At 38.8% G+C, this 22,895-nt stretch overlaps 1 protein-coding gene across 17 annotated transcripts in view; it reads left to right on the top strand.

Annotated features, from left to right (window-relative positions):
* MICAL3 (microtubule associated monooxygenase, calponin and LIM domain containing 3) overlaps positions 1-22,895 on the top strand; it is a 186,859-nt gene that overhangs the window by 92,090 nt on the left and 71,874 nt on the right. For 11 of the 17 annotated variants that reach the window (XM_088141284.1, XM_088141286.1, XM_088141291.1 and 8 more), the window contains exons 16-25: positions 564-737; positions 1,763-1,846; positions 6,759-6,857; positions 9,897-9,953; positions 10,926-11,039; positions 12,394-12,501; positions 16,246-16,353; positions 17,001-17,187; positions 20,071-20,159; positions 21,740-21,827. In XM_088141284.1, coding sequence (XP_087997410.1) covers positions 564-737; positions 1,763-1,846; positions 6,759-6,857; positions 9,897-9,953; positions 10,926-11,039; positions 12,394-12,501; positions 16,246-16,353; positions 17,001-17,187; positions 20,071-20,159; positions 21,740-21,827 — 1,108 coding nt within the window. The remainder of the gene's footprint in view (positions 1-563; positions 738-1,762; positions 1,847-6,758; positions 6,858-9,896; positions 9,954-10,925; positions 11,040-12,393; positions 12,502-16,245; positions 16,354-17,000; positions 17,188-20,070; positions 20,160-21,739; positions 21,828-22,895) is intronic. The other 6 variants (XM_088141289.1, XM_088141293.1, XM_088141295.1 and 3 more) reach the window with 6 other exon arrangements.

Here is a 22,895-nt window from a genome sequence, read left to right as displayed (position 1 = left end):
AGAACTTGGGCTGTTGGTTGTAGAGCAAACCCACTCTAGGGACCATGGCTATAGCTACAGCTAGGAATTTTGAAACTTTCTTCAATGTTTCAGTGCAGTAATCTTGCCGCAGCTGATCTATAATCACTGATTTATAATCACTGATAATAATAAGTGGGAAAGCTTAATAATAATAAGTGATTTAAATGTAATATAAGGGACAGTTTAGTAACACATGTGCTACAGATTCAGTCTTGTCAGAGGGAGCTGTTGGTCTTCAGATTTTCTGATTATCTATTACCTGATCCTTCTAGTGGATTGTGAGCATCAAATCTGATTTTTTTTTACATGCAAAGCATATCCTCTGATACCGAGCAGCGATTCCTGCCTACTCTTTTTTAATTTGTTGGTAAAATTAGGCTATTTTGAACATGGAGGAAAACAGACATGGTGAGCAAAGCAAACTGACAAGAAAGAGAGCATGTTTCAGAACTCGTAATGATACTCAGAATTGGAATTGGATAGAGGGATTTTCAAGGGCACCCAAAAGGAATCTGGTAATCCATACTTCACACTGATTGTAGGAGGACACTTCCAGAAGCTGCCGTGAAGACAGGCCCACTCTCGTAAGTGCTCTGACAGAAAGAAGAATTGATGCTGCTATTGGGAACCAGAATAAAGTGAAGTCCATGGCAACACAGCTGCTAGCCAAATTTGAGGAGAATGCCCCGGTACAGTCCACAGGCATCCGGAGACAGGTGAGAAGGGATTTCCTATTGGATGCATCTGGGGCTTCAATTAATAGTTTGGTAAAGGATGGACCTTCTTGCCTCAGGGCATTTGAATTTGATTGGAGGGAGTGCAGTCTCCCTCTGTAGCCAAATAAGTTATAAAAGCTACTCTTGCATTCTAAGAATAAAGAAGCACTTTCTCTTTTTAATCCTGGTGGAGGTTTATGCCAAAGCAGCCCTGGAATACAGAGACATGCTGGCGTGTTGCCATTTCTTTGCTCAGTGTCTAGAAACGGTTTGGGGTTGGGGGCCTGATCAAGTTCCAGGTCATGAAAGCTACTGCTTGAGACCCCTGTCAGCCCCCACTTTGTGCTCATCCTGGAGTTAAATGTAGCCTTCAGGGAAGTCTTTTGTAAAATAATCTTTGAGGAATTGCCATCTGTTCAACATACAGAGGACAATTTTCAGTAGCTGTTGCAATGAATCATTCATACAAAACCAGCTTTTCTGCTTGAGAAAGTGGCTCAAATAACTGGCTTCACCCAGGAATCCTATAGAGCTTATTTAACTTGACTGACCACAGCAGGAGAGATTTTTTTTATTATTATTATCCAATTTGCAGTTTGCTGTAAATGGAATGCCAGAATTTCAAGTGATATCCTGGTAGAGATACTCTTGGCATGAAGTCCATGGATTAAAACATCTGTACTGTGATTTTTCAAGATTTTTTTTTCCTCTGATAGTTCACTTCCAATTTAAATTTATTCAAACAACCTGTCCAAATAACAGAAGACAGATGGCCTTCTTTCATGGCTAAGTTTCTGTCTTCTTTCCCTTTTTTTCCTTCCATTTTTATATAATTTTCTATTTTTTGTTTGCCAACTAATTTTTCCTTACTCCATTTTTTCCCCTCCTTGATGTCTGTCTTCTGATCACGTTGTTCAATATCTACCCTGTCCCTCTGTGGGTTTCTTTGTGAGTTCCGTTTTTGCCTTTTGTGGGAACGCCCGCCATCCTGGGTGTGTTATGACCTGCATCAACATTCTGCCCAGCCTTATCAAGAGCGTGCTCTCAGCCATCCCACCTATCGACAGCGAGAGCAGGGCCGCCATGTCCCAATACCTCAGTGGAAACAGGTAAAACAAACCCCAGTGAATGACTGTCACGCAACCAACCCCATTGGCTACTGCTTTTTCCATTCTGCATTACTTCTCCTATTCCTGTATGCAGGCACTGCTTTGTGATCAAGGTCTCAAAGTCTGCTAAGGAGTTTTAGCTTACATATGGCTCCTAGTTTCTAGTCATCAGTGAAATTGATAGCATAAGTTGTCCTTTCCAGTGCATCTTATTAACAAAACCTTGAGCAGTCATGAGATCGCTACAGTGAAAGTGTCTCAAATGTAATTTCATTTTATATGAAAACATTGCTTTCCCGTCAGTTTATGTAATTCTGATTTGGAGATATTTAGAATTGAGTCTCGGAAGCACTTAATATTATCGCATTCTAGTATCTCTGAGGAACTTTCTCAAGGGAGATTAGATCCTCAGCACTGGAAAACATAATGTGAGAATTGGTCCTGATTCTGGCAGAAATACCTCACACACTGTGAAATAGATCTGTTTCTTAGTGTATACCTCTTGCGCTAATGTAGAAGAACTGGCAGTTGCCCAGATACGCAGTATATCTCTATTACAAATAATCAATGTTTACTTCATTTGGCATTATGGATTTTTGCTATATATCCAGTAGATCCCAGTCTTTTTCAGCTTTAAAGATTTTTTTTTAAGATATTTCATTCTAGTGTAAATTTTTAAAAAGTGGTTTAATTTAGCTGGAAGAAATTATTTAGAAATTAAAAATCTTCTGTTCTATCTTCTGATTCCTATGCGAGCGTTGTTTTAAGTATTCAGTATATAGATTCATTCAAGGAAATGAGGTTATGGTTAGGGAGCAGTCATCAAAACATGAGCAAAAACACAAAGAAATGAATGCAAGGATTATTAATATGCTAATATTGTTTCTGAGCATTCACACATACAGGAATATATAGATTCTTTAAGAGGAAAAGTGCAATAGTACTGTTGCTTCTAATATTTTCTCAGTTTGCATCTGCTTAAAACACAAATGAAAATACAGATGAAGATGAGTCAATTTGGTTTTAGGAAATTCTTACTGGTGAATACTTCTTGTTGTCTTGCTTATTTATGGCACCTATCATCTATAAACTTTTCCAACTCTATGGGTAGCTTCCCTCAGCCTGTTGCCATCAACAGGATGCCAGATTATGAAATCCTCCCATAATTATTTATCAAGATACTTTAATTTGGAAAGCAGCCATTCACTCAGAACATACATACTTCTTACCTGTTTCTGGCCAAAGTTGTGCATAACATTTTGAAAACAAAACAAAGTGGAAAATAGCAGACAGAATGTAACCAAGCCAGATGGATATTTCTGAATATAGTAGTTCATTTCCAACTCAGATCATGTGCTAAGTGCAGAGCCAAGAAACATGGAATTAATCTGCAAGAAAACAATATTTTAAAAACATAGTTTTGCAATATGGCTCTCCTTTTGGTGTGTAATTTAAAATATCAAATTTGTACAGTAGAATTTTTGCTATGTTATATAGCTTAGTTGCTTACTTCTGAGGAATTTATGCACAGGACTGCACCCCTGGGCTGATCCACACAACTCTCAGACTTACAGTTTGTCACTTCTCTTTTTAGCAGATTGTTTAATTTCTTAGCCTAGATTCAGGTGAGTCCCTGAGAAAGCAATCACCTGAAATATGTCATTGGTATGATTCTGTCTACCAAAATGAAATTGTTTTGAGGTCTTAATCTTCACAATTGTCCTGCATAAAGACAACGCTGCTAAAGAATGACATTATCTTGATCGATGAAAAGCACGTCAAGGATGAGTCACTGGAACAGGATAAATTATCATAAGAGATTTCAGCCTTTGAAGAACTTTTGGTGGCCAGCTAATGGAGAAGTCACTGTAAGAATAGGCAAAATAAACACCCCACAAGCTATCCAAAATCAGTAGTTAATGGAGACGTGTCTTCCTAATACTGAATGGTTTTGATATCTTACTTTGTTTCTTATAATTTTTCTTATGACTGCACCAGGTGGTAATTGTTCATAAATAGCACTGTTTTGTCTTCTTTCTCTTCTCCATACACCATCAAACCTCTTTTTCCCAAAGGGGCAATCCTGTGTGGAAATTTCCATTTGTATTACTACCAGCACAGGGAGAGTACTGCAGTTATGGACAAAAATGTTAGTTAGGGCCTCTTCTTGATGAGCTTAATTCTAGTTAATAGCATAGTTCCTTCTTAAAGATGAAAGGTATAAGGTTTTGAAAGTGAAAAGTTCCAAAGTACAGTACCATTTAAGACTGTTACATATTATGGTGTGAACTTTTGGTGAATCTCATCAAACGAGTCATTCATCTCTCTGCTCAGCAGCTTGAAACATGTAGAAGCCTAACATCTTCTCAAGGTGAAACAGGAGCAAATTTAAGTGAAATAACTCTTTGATGTTTGGGTTAACTCTTTCAATTTATGGGGCAAGAAATTATTCATTCCACATATTCTGTGGTCAGATCAAAGGCTTTCTGAGACATTTGTTCTTTGTGTTTTTAACTGTATTCCATAGAAAGATGTGGTCAAAAGAATCTTATTTCTCTTATTCACTCACTTGATGCTTTTCCTTGAAGAAATTTAATTAGATTCAACACTTTCTACCAATTCTAGTCATCCTCACATTTTAATTAGCATGAAAATATAAGGTAGGAGGTATAGTCTCCTTTATTTTTATGGAAAATGGCATTATTAAAAAGATTAAATCTACTGTATCAGTGAAAAATTCTAGCAATAGTCCTGAAGGAATAAACATGACTGCTCTGTGGTTGAAGACAATTTCGTCTTGTACTCTAACAGCTTTATTCTTCATTTGCATACTAATAGCACAAGTCTCTCTATGTGTGTTTGTGTGTGTGAGTGAAAGGGGAGGGGAATAAAGTTTTGATACTGGAAATTGTGGATTGGAAATCTGATGATAGGTCAACATGTTGTCAGGATAGTCAAATGTGTTACTTCACGGAGAGGAATTATGTTGGTAACAATATCAGATCTTTTTAAACTGAAATGATAAAAGCCAATCATAGAATAATCTCCTTTTACCTATAATTTGTTGACTTGAAGAACATCCTTCATTGTTGTGTTTTTGTGAACCCAGAACTGAGTGCCACTTGGGGGTGAAAAATAGTGTATCTTATATTTTTAGAAGTTTGATGGAAAGGTCCATATTTTAGGTAAATTTATTGGGACCTGGTGGATTAGATTTCTGGATTTCATTAAGGGCTCCATTAGATTCTCCCCTTAATTTCAGTATGAATGCAGGTCATTCCCCCATGTGCTTGATGGATTATTTCAGGTGTTCAGAGGCTTCTTGTTCATCTCCTTCTGTATGGACAATATGCAAAATGATTACTTTATAACCCTTTCAGTTATCCAAATTTAACTAAACTTTGGCTCCGAGTTCATCTTTAATAAAGTTAATTATTACATTGCATAGTGAAAAAGTCCAAATTGGAAACTTGAAGAAAGCCCAGGGCCAAAAAAGTAGGAAAATACAAAACTGAAAATAATAAACTGTAGCTATGAATTTGGTTGCATAAATTGTAGTGATGGACATGAAGAATAAGGTTATTAGTAGTTATTGATCATGAAGACTACATATTGTGCTTAAGGAGTCAGAGGTTGAATGTCTTGGAATATACCAACTGCCGGGGAACAATAATGTGAGTGGATTGATACATTGACATCTTGCTTGTATGTTTTCAGAAGATGAAAATAATGGGCAGCCATTAGTGTGGTCCAGCAAAGTGTCTCTTACATTCCTATGGAACACTATTCTTCCAACTCTAAATACATATTCATTGTAGTATCAGGAAGTTTGAAAGATTGGCATGTATAGATGTTCCAAGGTCAGGTGATATTACAGTGTAGTATAGTGATCAGGGTATAGGAACTAGAGGCAGGGGAGATCCAGGTATAAGTCTAATGTCAGTCATATGAGCTCACCAGGTGACTTTTGGCCACTTACCTTCTCTTCTCCCGGCCCATTCGTAGAATTAATATAGTGAAAAACAGTTGGAGAAGGGATTTCTATGGATGTTCTTTATGGTTTTGGAGGAAAGAAGGAATATATAAATTCCTTTATAAATTTATATATATTTATAAATTTAGATATATATATCTAAATAATAATAGAAGATAGTAAGGGTATTAGCAATCGGCCTTCATCATTAAGCAAGCAATAAAGTGTGGTTGATGACTCATATTTTATGACCTGTATATATTGGTAAGTTTTGGGAAAATAATATAAAAATAGGAAACAGCAGTATATTTCTAGACCTCAACAGTAGCTTGAGTAGTTTTATGAAAATTGCTCAATGCTGCATAGTATAGGGATAGGCTGTTTGTTTCGTTTGACTATATTTTGGTGCTTTTGAAATCACACAGAATTCCATATTAGTGGTTTGGGTGTTTCAGACAACTGACGCAACCTGTAATGAACATTTGTTCTATGCAACATTTTCAAACGATGTGAAAACCCTGTCTTTCAAGAGGTCTGCTCCGCAGCACTTCTAGCTCCTAAGCTAAGAAAGAAAAACAACATCCATTTCCTTCAAATCGCCCTTTCTCATTTTGATTCCTTCCCAACACATTCACCTGCAACTCTCATTATTCCTAGCAACATCACTTGAAGGCTGCAATCCAGATTTTAGAGGGCACCAGTTTAGGGAGCACTGCTCCAGATGATGTGTTTTTCAGCCATAGGGCAAGGTGCTCAGATGTATTCCTTGACTACGCAACTTGAGATGGGCCTATTTCTGAATGAGAATGTCTTTGCACCTAGACTGGTTTTCTCTGGAGAAAAAATTATGATGTTGAATTTTCTGTGCAGAGTGTTAAAATAAAGCCGATGATGATGTTTCTTGTTCTATTATTTCCCCTCCATTGTTTTAAAACAAAGATGAGGAAAAAGGAGCGTTGTCGGACCTGCCCCAAAAAAGTGATCATGCTCTCTTCTTCCTACATTTGCACTTCCACTCCATCGTACTGCAGTCAGCAGGTGAACTTCATTCTGCATGCTCTGTCCTTCTTTCTTTTTCTCCTCCTCCTTGCTTCTTCAAGTGACTGGACTACACGCCTTTCTTGGGTTGAGTTCCTTCTTAAGAATCAGCAGATCTCTTAACTGGATTCTCCCCTTCCTCCCAAGAGAAATATTAATGGTACACACTGGATTTCAGTTTAGTATCTCCTGATTTAATGGAGCCTACTTGTAGTCCATTATGTTTAATATACATGGTAAGTTGTTGAACCCAGTAAAATCCTGAGTTTAAATAAAGGCTGATCTTGGGGTTGCCCAGGTATTTTATTACTCCTTGTAAGAGGAGTGGCAGTGCCTACTAGCAATTTAAGCTCAAAATAGATTGATTCTATTTTTAGTTTAGGGTCTTTGTGATTGCCTGTTGCTTGGTTTTGCACTATGATTAAAACAACTCTGTTTTATTTGCCTTCAAACATTACAGGCATTAATCCTATTGAGGTGTTTTCTTCCTGATAGAAAATTTACAGGCATTTTTTTTCTTTTTTAATCGTTGTGTCATATTTTGTGTGTATCTATACATTATCAATATGAAGAGACAAAAAGAGATATTTGTACACATTAAAGCACAACAATTTAAACAATACACTGTTCTTTTGGTAATATCGAAATCTACTTGTTCCTACCTGAGTCTTGGTACAGTTGGATATCTCTGATGTTCAACATATTTTTTTTCTCTTTCTGCAATCATCACCATTGGTGAAAGGCATATTCTTTCAAGATTAGAGGTTATACTAAAATCTTGCTCATTTTATTTTTTAAAGAGAGAAAGTGACATGCAAAAACATGTAGATCAGGTTTTTGTGTTGTGAAGTGACTTACAGTATTACTCCCTTCTTGAGAAGCCTTTTGTTAATGAAGGTTCTTGAAGAAATCCTGCTCTTCACTGGAGCACAGACCACATTATCTTCTTTACTTGTGAGATTGGGAAAGCGTGCTTATGTTTGACCCTTATGGAAAGAGTTCCCAATTCTGCTGATTCTGTCCCACTGCCATTTTTTTCCTTATTTCCTCTAGTGCTGTATATTATCTTCTCCCACTTATAAAGCACTAAGCTCAGTCCTTTAAAATGTCTAGATCTTGCACATTATCTGGTCTGGGGGGCTCCTTTGCTTTTTCTGATTACTCTTCCCAGTTTCCCTTGGAAAGTAATTTGTTCCTCTAGTTGCAAATAATTATGCAACAACATGACAAATTAAGAGTCTAATCAGCTGTAGCTTAAACATACTAATTTTGGTATCCTCATTTGTAAGATAAAATTGGTCATTGTCCTCTTGTTAGAAAAACAGAGACACAAATCATAATTTGTGCTTGATTCACCCAAGGAAAAAACTCCCATAGTTAACTTGTCATTCCATCTTGTAAATCAATGGTGTTAGGGCCACACCTAGCATTTTTGCGGCAGGCTGAGAATTCAAAAGCAGGTTTCAGGGTGAAACTTAAATTTATTTAGTTAAAATATAATCCATTTCATACTGAATAGAATGTCCTTCCATTGATATTCTCCTTCTGACATTTTGAAAAGGGTAAATCAGGTAGCAACTTTTGAGAGTCTTTGAACTGTACCCAGAGGCATCCTCGGGGAGTAAGGGGGCCAGGCTAATGAAAACAATTTTGCAGTGCCCTGATGCAAACTCTACCCCTTTGTTATGTACAACAATACAAGAAGTCCTTGTTTAGTGGCCACAATTGGGACCTGCAACTGGGTCATTAATTGAAGTGGTTGCTAAGTGAAATTGACTGGCTTATGATCTTACTTTGCTTTACAGACCTGCAAAGGTAGTAAATGCGAGAATTGGTTGTAAGGTTACTTTTTCATCACCATTGTAACTGTGAATGGTTGCTAAAAAGGCAGTTGTTAAACAAGGACTACCTGTATGTATGCACACCTCCAAAGGGTGAAGCTTGTGGTGTGATGCCACAATGCTGCTTTCATCCTGACAAAAGGGCAAGATCTTGCAGATGCTCTGGACCATCCTCAGGGCTTTGGGGATACGTACACTTCAGGAGACTGAATATGGTCTATGGCCACAGACTGTAGGCTCCTGTTGTAAACCATAACTTTTTTAAAAAAATAAAAGGTTTATGATTTGAACGTGGCAGCTCTGGATTTCTTAGGTCAGAAGATAATATTTTTCTCTATGCTGCAGAAAACAATGCCATTTAAGCAACATATAAACATAGACCTCTTTTGATAAAAAGATCATGGCTATATTAGTTTCTTTCTGTGAAGAGTTGGTAGTTTCTGGTGTTCCTTGGAATTTCATTTTGACAAAACGATTGACTATGTGCCATCAAGTCATTGTCGACTGTTAGCAACCACATAGATAGATTTTCTCTTATGATGACAAAACTATAGATTCACCTATCTACAATTTTGTCATCATGGAGAAAATCTATCTGTGTGGTTGCTAACAGTCGACAATGACTTGATGGCACATAGTCAATCGTTCTGTCAAAATGAAATTCCATTTTGTTACAATAGATGTCTAGATTTCTTAAGGCAGGATAGATTATGGTCCCTGCAGATGGAAATAAGAGTATAGTTGGTCCAGAAGCCTTATTACTTGTTTTGTTAAGGAGAGATCAGTCTTTTCAAAATAACATAGTATTTTTTAAAACTGCAGCATAATAGATTTATCTGGTTTTAATTAGCCAGACTGTTTATGTGTAACTCCCCAAATTATTTCTAAAACAAGGCAGATTTTAATGCACTAACTTGATCATTTCTTGGAAACTCTCTCTTTTTCCTGCACCTCTTTTATTACTGTGTGAATATGCAGTGTTATGTCACCATTTACTAATACAGTTTGTCTAGAGTGTTATTTTTAACCACGTCACACAAAATTAGATAAGTATATTCTCCATATTCTGGCATGATCTTTGCCAAAATCAAAATATTTCTGGACTTCTAATATTTTTCTCTTTTAGGGTGATCCTAATTAAACTGTGCTGTCTTTTGTGTGTCTGGGGGGGTTGTTAAGGTAACTCTTTTGCCTGCAGACCATCAGAGACCCTCAGGCAGATCCACCTGGAGAACAGAGTCCCAGCCATCGATGGGTAAAACAGCATGAACAAAGCAAGCATGAGTTGGAGAAGCCCTATGTCAGCTGGCGGGGATGGGGGAGGATGGTTGTACATTCATCTGTGTGCTGGTGATGCTAATAATCTCAGCGCAGCTCTGCTGAACATCTTTCCAAAATTAATAATTCTCTGGGTATATAGTGTTTACAAAAGTGCTTGCTTGAAAGGGCTCTGGCCCACCTTTAAGAGTATGCAGTATGCTTTTTCAGATTAGCACGTAGCCCACTGCAGATTTGGAACCCCTGTTTTCTTTGGAATAGGAAATGTTGTGGTGGAGCAGAAGGAACTTCTTCTGGCATAAATGGTGCATTTAGTATAATCCCCCTTCTATGCTATCAGACTTACTATATGTCTGCTGAAATTTGGGACGCAAAGTTGGAGTAAGAGAAGAAATAAAGTATATCCTTTCTCTTTCACATACCCCCTAGATTGCAGTGGCCTTTCTGTCCTCTATTTGTAACTCTCACAGCACTATGCAGCATTTTGGATTCAGTTTGCAAAAGATCCTTCAGAGCACACAGGAGCCCAATACTTCTCTCTTCAGTACTTCAGAGGAGACCTTCCTTTCCCCGGAATTTGCGCTGCCCAGCCTAATCTTTCATTCTGCATCATAGGGTTTGGATAGACATGAAAGCATGTTTTGTGTCATGCCACTGTGAGGTGCACAGTTCAGAATTCCGCACGTGCTTTCAACCCCCTGAAACCAGTAGGTCTTCAACAGTAGACACGATAGGATTGGGCTGCTCTAAATGGCTTAGGACAAGTTCTGGTCCCACCTATGGAGGGAAATCACTTCCATTCCAGAAGAATATTAGAGCTCCCTTAAACCTCATATCGTTGAGCTATCTGGCACTGACACCTGTCAGCTTGGCTTCTGTGCTTCCAGCTCTATTTTTTTCCTGTGCATATTATTTCCACTGGTCATTGTCTTCCTTCGTTGTTCTGCAGAGGCCTCATCAGTTCTTTTCAGATGACCATATGGCAGAGCATACCCTCACCATTGAACAAAGGGCAAGCCAGCTGGCTGCCCTCCTGGAGCAGAGGCCAACAACCAGGCACCAGGTGATGGATTTCCTGCTTGTCTGGTGGTTTGTTTGCTTGCTGTTCCATAGAAAGGAAAATGAAAAGTTGCTTCAGCTCTAATGTGGCAGGCTTCAGATGCCACGTATTAATGGCTGATCGCTACACACTCACATTGTAAGAGAACGCATTCTTCTGTGCTGAGCCTGCCAAAAAAACCCTGCCTGTGATCCCCCTTTTTCTAACAAACGTTCCCACTTGCGGAATCAGTATTTCAATAGATGCTTCTGGCACTAAAGAATGGGATGTGGCTTATATGGGAAGGAAGCAACTTAAGTAAAAAGGATTCTTGGTCAATAGTACGTTTTGTACCTCCACAGAATTAGGACTGCATTTTTCAGAGACTGAAACAGATTCAACCAGTATTAGCAGGGCATTGCTTGGCCTATCTGGAGCAGAATAATGTCTGCAAGTATTTATTGGGTTTGAGGGACCATGCCTCTGTAAAATTAGCTTCTTTAAAAGTAGCTGAACACAAGAAATCTGAAAGTAGCCTAACCCATCACAGGGTTTAAATCCAAATTTAAAAATATGTCTCAGAAAGAAAGAACATGCCAAATTCTGCATGTGCTCTGCTTCATTAATCTGATTCTCAGGGTCAGGAATTCAGTCATATATTATCCCTTGAAAATTAGAATATATTCTGAAACAATTCTCAACACACCCTCCGAATGTGTTGAGACTGCAAATCCTAGAATTCCAAAGGCCACAATGTCTGGGAAGTCTGACATTTGCTGTCTAAACACAATACAGAGAGTGACAGATCCAGGAAGGCTAGAATATACTTTCTAGTCTCATGTAAACTGCTGCAGTGTCAAATTCTGTCCATTCAGCTATCAGTTTTGGCTCATTGGGTCAAACCACAAATTAATCCTGATGGCATAAAAAACAATCTTCTCTTTTGATATATTCCAGTCAGCAACTTTTTACCCTCTTGCAATAATTTTTTAAAAAATCTTTTAAAAAAACCAAATCTTTCAGTTAGTATTTGTGTTTCATATCCGGAATATTTCTATTTATTTCTACCAAAGGATATACTACTCTCTAAACTTTTCAGGAAGATTTCCCAGGTGTTATTCAGGGCAATTGTTGCCTACTGTGTAGCTTAAAAATCTCCAAAGCCCCCAACCCTCATCAATTTGGATAGATCTTCATTTTCAGAATTTGAACAAAAAATGTCAGGAAGGGCCCCCGGGTGACACTAGCACTTGGTCTCCTTTATTTCCCCCCCAAAACATCTGATACATTGAACTTCGGATGGATTTCACTTGCAAGGAAGATTTTCACGTGGCTCTTGAATGTGCCATCGCCTGACTTTCTCACCTTTATTTTGTAGCCAGAGACTGAGCGAGCTCGTCGATCGGTTGTCGAGCAGTGGGAGCTCTCCCGTAGCCTCCGCTCTTCCAGCCGCCCCGCTTCTCCCTCGTCTGATTCCCTCAGACAGGTAGCATGGTGTGGGGCTTCTAGCTGCACATGGCTGCGTCTCCTGCCGTTGAATAGACATGGTCTTTGCCTTGACGCAGTGGAGCTTATTCTGTGTGCTTGCAAATGAGAGAGCTTAGGCTGCTTTAAATCCAGGTTACTTCAAGAAATTGGGACTGATGCACCTCTTGCCTGTCTTAACATCACTGGCTATATTTTAGAGAATGCCTCCAAAGTTATTCACCAAACAGAGACATTCACACCATGGAGGTTTTCAAGATTCCTCCTAATGCTGTTGTTTACAATGTATTGGATTGCTTGAGGCATCTCTGGAGCCCAATTAGCAAATCATGGTTTGGTCAGCAAGTGCACTTCTTTCTCACCTTGCTCCACCGTTATCTCAATCATGTCCTCATTTGGTTTTCATTTCCACAGTAGTAATAACTATGATGACTGAAGTTGCACTGTTATATTTTTGAAGGAAAAAATGGAGACTAGTGAGCAAGGAAGTAGTGAAATACTTGTCACTCACCTTGTTGAAACTCCTGAACTAGGAAACATGTTATTTATTGTTCCTTGTCCAAAGTCCAAACATTTTATTTATTGTTCCTTGTCCAAGTATTGTTCCAAATACTTGTGACTCACCTTGTTGAAAGTTCCTAAACTAGGAAACATTTTATTTGTCAGAAAATATTGCTTATTTCTGCAAACAAACATATATATGTTTATTAGGCTAGGCCTTTGAAATTCTGTACTCCATGTCTAGGCTTGGTTTTATGTGTGTGTCTTTGCTTTTATTTAGATAGCAGGAGGAGACATAGTTTTGAGTGGTTACACCCAAAGGGATGGCTAAATTTATAGGTATCCAGAAGCACTTTCTGATTGGAAGACTGGGAATACAGTATAAATCTCCTGTTCTAATCAAAGGAGGAGGTTCTTCCAACCATTTTGGATAGGAAATCAAGTTCCCTCCTAAAAGGCTTCTGTTGTCATTTCCTCTGACTGAGATAGAACTTAAGCCAATGACTGAAAAACTTTGGGTGACCACAGATCACAATTTCTCTTCTCCCTTCTAAATGAAAAGGAAGAAGCATTTACAAGCCACAGTCTACTCTCTGTGAGAGAAGACTTGCTGACAACCAGAGAGAGAATGTTTCTGGCAGTTAGCCAATATAATTGGCCAATTATACTGTCAGTACATGAATAAGACAGAAGGTCATAATGTATGGAAATAAACAGAGTTTTCAAAGTGCCTTGATTTGTGTGACTTCAAGATAACACACAATTTAAGAAGTCTTGCTTGCTTCACTCATAAACAGGAAGTAGCAACACTATCTTCAAGACACTTATTACTTCATGTATGTTAATTGCATGATGTGATGTGATAATCTATAGGTAAGCCAGACTTGTAGATGTTCTTGAAATACTGGGCATAATGAAAAGCAGAGCAAATTGTGAAGAATTTAGAAATGATTTCTCTGAATTAGATGAATAGGCAATAACATAATAAATAAATTCCAAAGTTTGTAGGAGATTTATGTAAAGAGGGCAGGAATCCAAAACAGCATAACTTGATTGAATCCAAACTCACTGTGACTTTCCAGCAAAAAAAAAGGGGGGGGGATTATGTTTCTAAGTAAAACTTTGCGGCCACAATAAAAGGTAAATTCAGAATTACAGATTATTAGGAAATCAGCCAGGGTTGTAATACCATTATGTAAATCTGTGGAGTCCCCTACTCTGAGTAGTGTGTACAATTTTGACATCCCAACTCAAAATGGATATTGTAGAACCTTCCATGCAAGGTAAGACTAAATTGTGGATTTTAGTTGAAGAAAATTATACTACAAGGTGTTTACGGTGGACATATGATAGGTTTACACAATCTTTCATATTATGGGGATTTTTCCTCCTTATCATAATGCTAGAATTGTCACTAAATGATTGGCAATAGAGTTGGGATAAATTAAACAATTACTTCACACTGATCACTGCCAGCATTGAATTTCATGAGCTTTGATGGTTCTTAAAGAGAGACTTTATGAATCCAAAGGAACTGAAAAATATATGTAGAAACCTCAGTCCACCTAGTTTGTTCATTATTAGGTTTATATCCCTCCTTTACTTGTACAACTCTAGGCAGTGTACCTAATGTTCCTGTCTCCTATTTTCCCCACAACAACCACCCTGTGAGGTGGGTTGGGTTGAGAGAGAGGGACTGGCCCGAAATCACCCATCTGGCTTTCATGCCTAAGGGAGAACTAGAACTCAGAGTCCCCCAGTTTCTAGTCCCCCAGCTTAACCAATACACCAGATTGGCTCTTAATGTCTAATGGGTAGGTTCAGGGGTTGGGGGTGGGTGAAACAGACATCAGGCCTGTTAATCTTCTTGCTGTGTGGGTCTAGACTGGCACTTCTCTCATCTTCCAAAGATAACATTATAGTCACAGCAGCTTTTACATGCTTCTCCAGTCCAGGCAGCTGGGCAATATGGAAACGTCATTCTGCATATCTACCCAACATCAGGTTGGAGAAGGGTAAGATATTGTAACTTTTCTACTGCCCTGAAGTGCCTAGCACGTAGAAGGTGAATGGAAAAGTTTGCTGGTCTTAGTCTGTGTTCTTCTGTGCAAAGTAAACTAACGTATAATAGCTGGAACACTCTTTGTTTTTGAAATGACTGAACTGCTGGATGGTTCTAATTTGTTTTTGAATCTCTTTTCAAACTTTCTTTTCTTGAAGAGATGCCATCCAACTTCAGTCTGTTTTTCCTTCCCCCATGGTGGTGTTGGCAGGATGTATTTTGTGTGACTTGTCAGACAAAAGCGTTCTCTCTTCCAATATATTTCTGAATAATAATCCTGTCTGTTTTTTCTGTAGTGCAGTTTGATTTACAGTTTGCTTTTAGAGCCCTGTACAAAAGATCTTGTTCCTGGGCTATAGGCTAATACCAATAAATTTCAATCAAATTAAATGTCTCTTTCCTGCTGTTTTCTTTTTCTTCCAAAATATCCTTTATTCAGAATATTCAATTCCTGAGCTTATGTTTTTGGATATCATAAGTATTCATAATATCCAAATATTTGGGTATGCTGTGAATAAAATGCTTCTGTATACTGTACATGCCTGAAATAGAGATGTGGCTTTTTTCTAAAATATGTATCTTTAAGATGGGAGGATTATTTTAGATTTAGCAAAGAAGTGGTAATGGAAGCAAGTTTTTAACTGTCCAATTTTCCATGGGTGGTTTTCTTAAATTTGGATTGTCTCTCTGTTGAGTAAATGCAGTGCAAGTCTCTCCCTGAATCAGGAGTTTGCTCCTACTCCCTTGCCTCGTGGATCAGCAGTAGCCACGTCGCTGCTGTCCCTGTCTGATTGTTGTGCCTGGTTTGCTGGGTAGAGATAAATACAGTACATTGGTTCTAAGGCATTTGGAGAAATAGGGTGCTGGAGAAACTTGGGTGTTTGAACTCCTTCCCATTTGACAAAGGGCTATCTGGCAAATGAGTTAGTCCCTCCTGAGAATCCACGTGGAGTCGGTGATGGACTGTTAGTGGTTACATTTCGTGCTGCTTACACCACTGGTTGCTGCTATCACCTGTTTTGCTGGTATCACACACACTTGCGTGGTCCACTGTTCTGGCATGGTTTGATTCGCTTTTGCACCCTTTTTACCATTTTTTTCTTTCATTGATTTCAGGACAATTTATATTGTTTCTCTTTCCATCCATTACCTTCCCTCTCCCCAATTATTTTCACCTGGTAGAAGTATATAAAGATGTATACAGGAGGCGTGAGCTCATTGGCTGAGCAGATAGCCAATCAGCTTCAAAGGAAAGACCAGCCTAAAACCCTTCTAGACAAGAAGGAACTGGTAAGAGAATGACTTACAGAAAGCAATGTGTGTTTTTGTGTGTGAGATTTGAAATTAGGGTCTTTTTCTTCATCTCATAATACAGCATCTGTTTTTTCCTTGGTGTTTTATTTGAGATAGTCAAGCATACCTGTGTTTGCTCCTGACTCTTAATAAAGACTCCTATGAATAAAAGATGAGCAGAGAGATAGATTGTGTCTTTAGGGTTATGTATGCAGACGCCACTTGATATCACATAGACGGGGATGTAATTCTTGCCTTGGTATATGAAGAGAGCTATTACCATGCCATTACTTCTATATCGCAAGTTTCTGTTTCACAATAACCCTACAAGGTAAATAATGATTTCCTCCTTTAGAGATGGGAGGTGAAGGCCAACAAGACTATGCATTATTTATATATCCTCTGATCCATCTAATGCCATGGGATTGTATACTTTGGGTAGTTAAATGCTACAGGTTCTGGAGTGTACTCTTGCTGGCCTTTTCTCACTCTCAGAACCCTTGATTTATTTGTAGGTTACCTTGTCCTGGTCATTCTCTGGAGCATCCTCTATAGAAAATTTCAAGACGACCCAAGCGAAAACGAATGGCATCGATGGGAATGAAAGCAAGCTCATAATGCTTTCCTTGCTTCTTCTGCTTTAGGGTTCATTAAAAAAAGAATTCCCCCCCAACGTTGGAGGCAGTGATGTCTGTTACTTCTGCCACAAGCGGGTCTACGTGATGGAGAGGCTCAGTGCTGAAGGCAAATTCTTTCACCGCAGCTGCTTTAAATGTGAATACTGTGCAACCACTCTGCGCTTGTCATCCTATGCCTACGATTTGGTGGATGGTAAGTGAAATTGATCCTTTGTCTTCTGGGGCTGCAAGTTTTCAGAAATAAATCTCAGGATATGTCCTTAGAGAACAGTAAAGAGGTTATTGCACGTAGCTTAGGTCATTTTAGGATAATCTAAAAAGGCTGAAGTGCAAAAACTAGAGAAGTGTTGGTAAATGTCGAGATCTGAAACTGCACTGAATTAGAAGCTGAGTTTTGGGTTTTATTACTTTAATTAATTAATTAATTTGATCGATTGATATCCTGCTCCTCCTTTAGGAGCTCAAGGTTGCTTACTTGGAGTCTTGCTTCCTTTTATCCCCCCCCCCCCCCAGCCTTATAAGGTGGGTTAGATGTGAAGAAGCATTAGGTACAAAGTCTTCAGTGAGTCTCAAAGGCTGAGAGTACAATGCACCTGGAGATCCTCGGTATTAGTCCACAACCTTAACTATAGGTGTCACAAGCAATTTGGAGGGCTCCCTGGCTGATAGCCAAATTACAGCCTTAATTGCAGGAGTCACAACCTTAATCTACGATCTTAACCACAGAAATCACAAGCAATTGAGATCATCATTTTTAAAAAACCTGATTAGGTTTGTAGAAGCAAAGTAGGAATATCATTAAAAATCACTCTGGGGTTGATACTCCCTTTTGTCTAGGCCAGTGAGCTGTGGGGTTGTTGAGGTAAAGTGGGAGTGAATTTTAGCAGCATTCTTGCTTTGCCCGTGCAAGCCATTTTTGAGAACTTCTGTGATAGATAGGTTATATTTTAGTTACTAAAGTGGTAAATTTGTTTCTTTCTCAGCCCTAACCCCAATGAAATCATTAGTTTCATGCATGGAGGGAGGAGTTCGCGCAAGTTCATTTATTATTTTAGTGGGTTGAATTACTGCAAAATTTATTTATTTATGTATTTATTTATTACATTTACATAGTCGCCCATCTCACGCAAAGCGACTCTGGGCAGAGTACAACAATTAAATAAAATAACAAAGAGATAAAAACCTTAATTGTAAAAGATAAAAAAGTTATTAAAATACAATATCAAAAAATTAAAAAAAAAATTTTAAATGTAGGAACTACTATCTTAACAACTAAATCACATTAGGATACATGTTAATACAATTTAGCTATTTTAAATGTACATCTTTCAAAGTTACTAGAGATTGTGAATTAAAATAAACAGCAGAAAATGCTTATGTAGACAACAGAAACTGAACTATAAATTGGACCAACATTAGGGAGACTCAAATTCTAGTTTAACTTCAGCCATGGAAGCTCACTGAATAACCTGGGGCCAGGTCTTCTCTCTTAGTCCAAGAGCCAGCATGATGTATGGGTAAAGGTGCTGGACTAGGGTTGGGGAGACCCAGGTTCTAGTCCTCCCTTAGCCATGAAAGCACCCTGGGAGACTTTGGGCAAGTCCTGCTCCAAGCAGAAGAGTCAGGGTGACATAGTAGTGAAGATATTGATCTAAGATGTGAACACTCAAGTTCTAATCCATCTTCAACATGAGAGCAACCTGGGAGACTTTGGACCAGTCCCTCTCTCCCAGCTCAACCTACCTCATAGGGTTGTTGTTGTGGGGAAGATTGGAGGAAGGGGTGTTATGTATAGCACTTTGAGCTGATGTGATCGACTACAGGAATGCAGCAGGTTTTCAGGAAGGAGGGAGCACATTCTAGGAAGGGGTGCAAGACAAGAGACAACACAGTCCAGAGTTGGATCATGGGAAGAGGAAGAGATTTGGGATAGCCGCTCCCTAGAATCTCCCAGGGTATATCCACTAGGTCAGAGTAGTACAGATTTAGTCTGGCAAGATTCTGACAATATGGTGTAAGCAATAAAAGAACTGAACTTGGCTGGACTGTTTCTCTGTCATTCTTGGGCTGGGTCTGATAGCTCCTGAACAAAAGGCAAAGTACAAATCTTAGAAATATTAATCTCCAGATTTATATTAAACAAAATAAGGTGTTCAAGCACTAAGCGATAAACCTTTTACAAAAGCACCAAACGAGACGACCCAGTTGCAGTTGTGGTGAACAACAGCCAGTTGTGTCTCTTGTAGAAAGGGGCCTTTCAGCTTTAGACTCAGAAGAAAAGGTACTTTTAAATAGCAGCTGTAGGTGTTCAAAGACCTACAGACCTTCTCTTTTACAGAGAAGGTATATAATACATATGATTCAACTCTTCATGGATGTTATCATTGCAGAACACACTGCTTAACAATTGGTAAGGCTGATCATATTCTATATCTCCAATTGATAATGACATTTCAGTGATGAGACTGTAGATCTTTGTTATGAGGCTGCTGTAACTTTCCATAAAGAAGTGTCCTCAGAGACTCTTCAGAAGGTTTAGTGGGTCATTAGAGGTTCTTGTTGCTCTGATTTCAGTAGCAGATCTGTTGGCTACTAGAATATTTAAGACAAATATTTAAAATGTATAGTTGGAAACCACCTGTCTTGGCATGATTTATTTCAACAGTTTTGCCCATTCTTCATTCCCCAAAGTTTCCCAGAGTAGCTTGTAAGCAATAGCCTGTTTGGAGTTAATGCCTGGCCCTCCTATTTTTGTGTTCATTTTTCTAGCAGTCCTTCTGCCAGATTTTCATGTGATACAGCCTTTGTTCCTTACACAGTAGTGCTTTGTGATACCAGTTTCTCTGGGCTACTCGGGTGGCTAACTGGGTGTTGGTTAAATAGATGTCAGGGAACCATAGGAAAATCCATTATTTCTGAAGCTGGAAGAAGTTAACTTAAATTAAAACTTTTTGGACATAATTGGATAGTTGACATGATAAAGTAAAGAAGATGTAATCAAATTCCTGCACTGCACAGTGTTAAGCAACGGTGGTGCTTGCCTATTACCTTATTGTCCTCCTTGGTCCGTTTGCAGGAAAATTCTACTGCAAACCTCACTACTGTTACAGGCTTTCAGGTTATGCCCAGAGGAAGAGACCAGCAGTGGGTCCTCTGTCAGGAAAGGTAAGATGTAGCTTTATTGTTTTAGTAAGCGTTGCTTCTTTGTATTAAAAAAATGGCTTCAAGTTGTTTGCAAGGGGAGGGTCTGACTTAACTAACTATCACACAAACCTTTCTAAATCGTTTTGGAAAGGGGTTTAAACCTTACCAAATTGAAGAGACCAGACAAGAATCTGTCAGCAGATGTAAAATTATACTTCTCTATAGCCAGAATTGAAAATATCATAAAGAATAATAAAAAATACTCTTCTTCTCCTTATTTCCATATGTCCAAGTATTTCACGGAAGAGGACTTTTTTCAATCAGTTGATTAAAAATCTGCAGTGCTGGGTGTTAATGAGTATAATGTAGGTAACATGATGTCCTCCAAATGTTTTGGGCTACAACTTTCATAAACATGAGGCAGAATGGGCCATGGAAAGGGTTTATGCAAACTGTAAGCCAAAATATGTGGAAGACATCGGGGTCTCTACCCCAATCCAGAATATCAGATCAACTGAACAAAGGAATAAATTAAAACAGTAACAAGTTTTCATTTTACTTCTGTGGTTGACTTTATATTCTTTCTTTGCATATAACACTTTATATAATGTCAAAAGGCCAAATCCGCATCTTTACAAATCCATGTTTTAGTTATATAAATGTAACATGCTTCTTAGTTTAATGCCATACATTTATTTAACATTTATTTTAAATATTTCTACCCTATGTTCTTGCCAATTTATCCCTCTAAGGCTAGACTTTTTGAATAGCCTTCCACCTGAGATTCAAAGGCCCCCATCCTTTTAGCCTTCTGGGAGGTTGTGAAGACCTGGCTGTTCCCCCAAGATTAGGCTAGGATGGGGCTGAATCAGGGGGTCAGTAGTATGGTCGGCCTGACGCCTGGTGGGAAGGGTTTGTTCTGTTTTTATCTTGTTGTTTTTATGGGTTGCTATGATCTGCCTGGGATCACTAGGTGAGATAGACAGCCATATAAATTCTTCAAATAAATAAGGAAATAGTTGATCATGTTTACCTGTTATCCAGGGAGTATCACTGATGAAGGGGAGCATGAATTATATTAGGGTGGCCAACTTCCAGCTCACTGTTGGTCTCATACCTGACATGTGCCCCTTGTCAGGCTCTTGAGCCCCCCAAAACAACCATTTTGAATGTCATTCTGGAATCAAGCAGCAGCATGTGATCAGTTTTGTTCTCTGGCACAGGCAGTCTGTTTTCCAGCAATCCACTGGGTATAGACTGGGAGCTATGTGGAAAGAGGAAGTGTGTAGAAAGAAAGGAATGTCAGAAGGGAGAAGAATGGGCTGGAGAGAGCTGAAGGAGTTGTGCAGTCTTCAACTATGCCCTTTATTTCCATTTCATGGAAAAATTACATCAGTTCTGAAAAGCTGTCTTATTTTGAAGGAGTTAAAAGTTATAATGAATTAAATTATGATTGATATCTCAGCAGTTCGCCGTTACAAACACATTTACTTTTTTAAGCAAAACAGTATCACCTCTCATTCATTTGCATGTCTTCCTTTAGCTACATTTAAAATTACCTACATTTAAAGTTGCATATTCCCTCACCTTTTTTCCTCCAGGACAACAAAGGGATTGTACAGGACAGCATGGCAGCTGATGGTGCAGGGCGTGCAAACTCCATCTCAGCGTCATCAGAGAAGACCCCAGGTAGCTCTGCTTCCTTGTTTGGCAAGATGATGCGGTACTCGCTCTGCGTCTTTGACAGAGTTAGGGAGGCAAGCCAGCTGCTGCAGGGCACGGTTTCCTCCATTGGGTACCACATAGCCCAAAATCCTTTGGACTCCTTTTTCATGTGCCAGCTGGTAGCTTTTGGAGTCCCTTTTCTCTATGTCCAGTCGGAGGTCCTTGTGCAGATACTGGGAGAATTTTTATCAGCACTAGGATATTAACCCCACAACAACAGCTTTGTAACCCTGTATTATTTGGGGAGATGCTTGGGGACCAATATGTATATGGGGGAAAGGAGCAACTTCTCTTGTAGTTTTAGAGACAAATCTCTGAAAAATGATTTTAATAAGAATATTGTTTTGAATCCGGTTCAGGTAAACACAGACCCCCAGTTCAGCATTTCCTTATGGTGGGTCCAGGTTTTTCAAAAGAACTGATCTGTGAAATCGGTAATTGATGAATTAACTATAATGTTATCATTGCGTGGAAGAGGCCTGCAACGTGGCTTCATTAACTGAATTTCTGTGTTTACCCAAACTCTGACTACTGTATCCCTGTACCCCATGATTTTCACTAATGTGGTATCTGAATAGCAAAACATCAAAACCTCATTGATATCCTCCTTGAATTCTCTGACAGCCAAGAGGCCCATAGCCTTTAACCCTAGCTGATACTGAGGTTGACAAGGTCTGATATTTTCTGCCTAAATATAGGCTTTTCCTCGGGGTAGTTCTAGAGTGGGCTGTCAAATCAAACTGCATTATTGAGAGGATTCTCCATAATCTTGACATTGATGCTTCCTACGAGGGAGTGTTTTGTGCCAAAACGCTCATTTGGCTAGGCTATTCTTTTGGACCTTTGGTAACCAAACTGGAGAGAAACCTGAGGGAAATTCAGAATGGATTTAGATTCTGAGTCTGGAAAACTGTGGACCAGTTTAGTTTATGGCCAAAGCTATATTTGTGAATGAAACCATGAAGGTACAGCTTTCGAATGAATATTTAAGAGACATTATGACTTTTTTAAAATAGCATGAAAAATTGTAAT

Source organism: Python bivittatus, unplaced genomic scaffold (assembly GCF_059951505.1).
Source record: "Python bivittatus isolate LINGU-HERP-01145 unplaced genomic scaffold, Pbiv_v1 ctg000330_np1212, whole genome shotgun sequence".
NCBI lineage: Eukaryota > Metazoa > Chordata > Lepidosauria > Squamata > Pythonidae > Python > Python bivittatus.
Note: the sequence above shows the minus strand (reverse complement) of the source record. Positions and strands in the feature narration are given on the sequence as shown.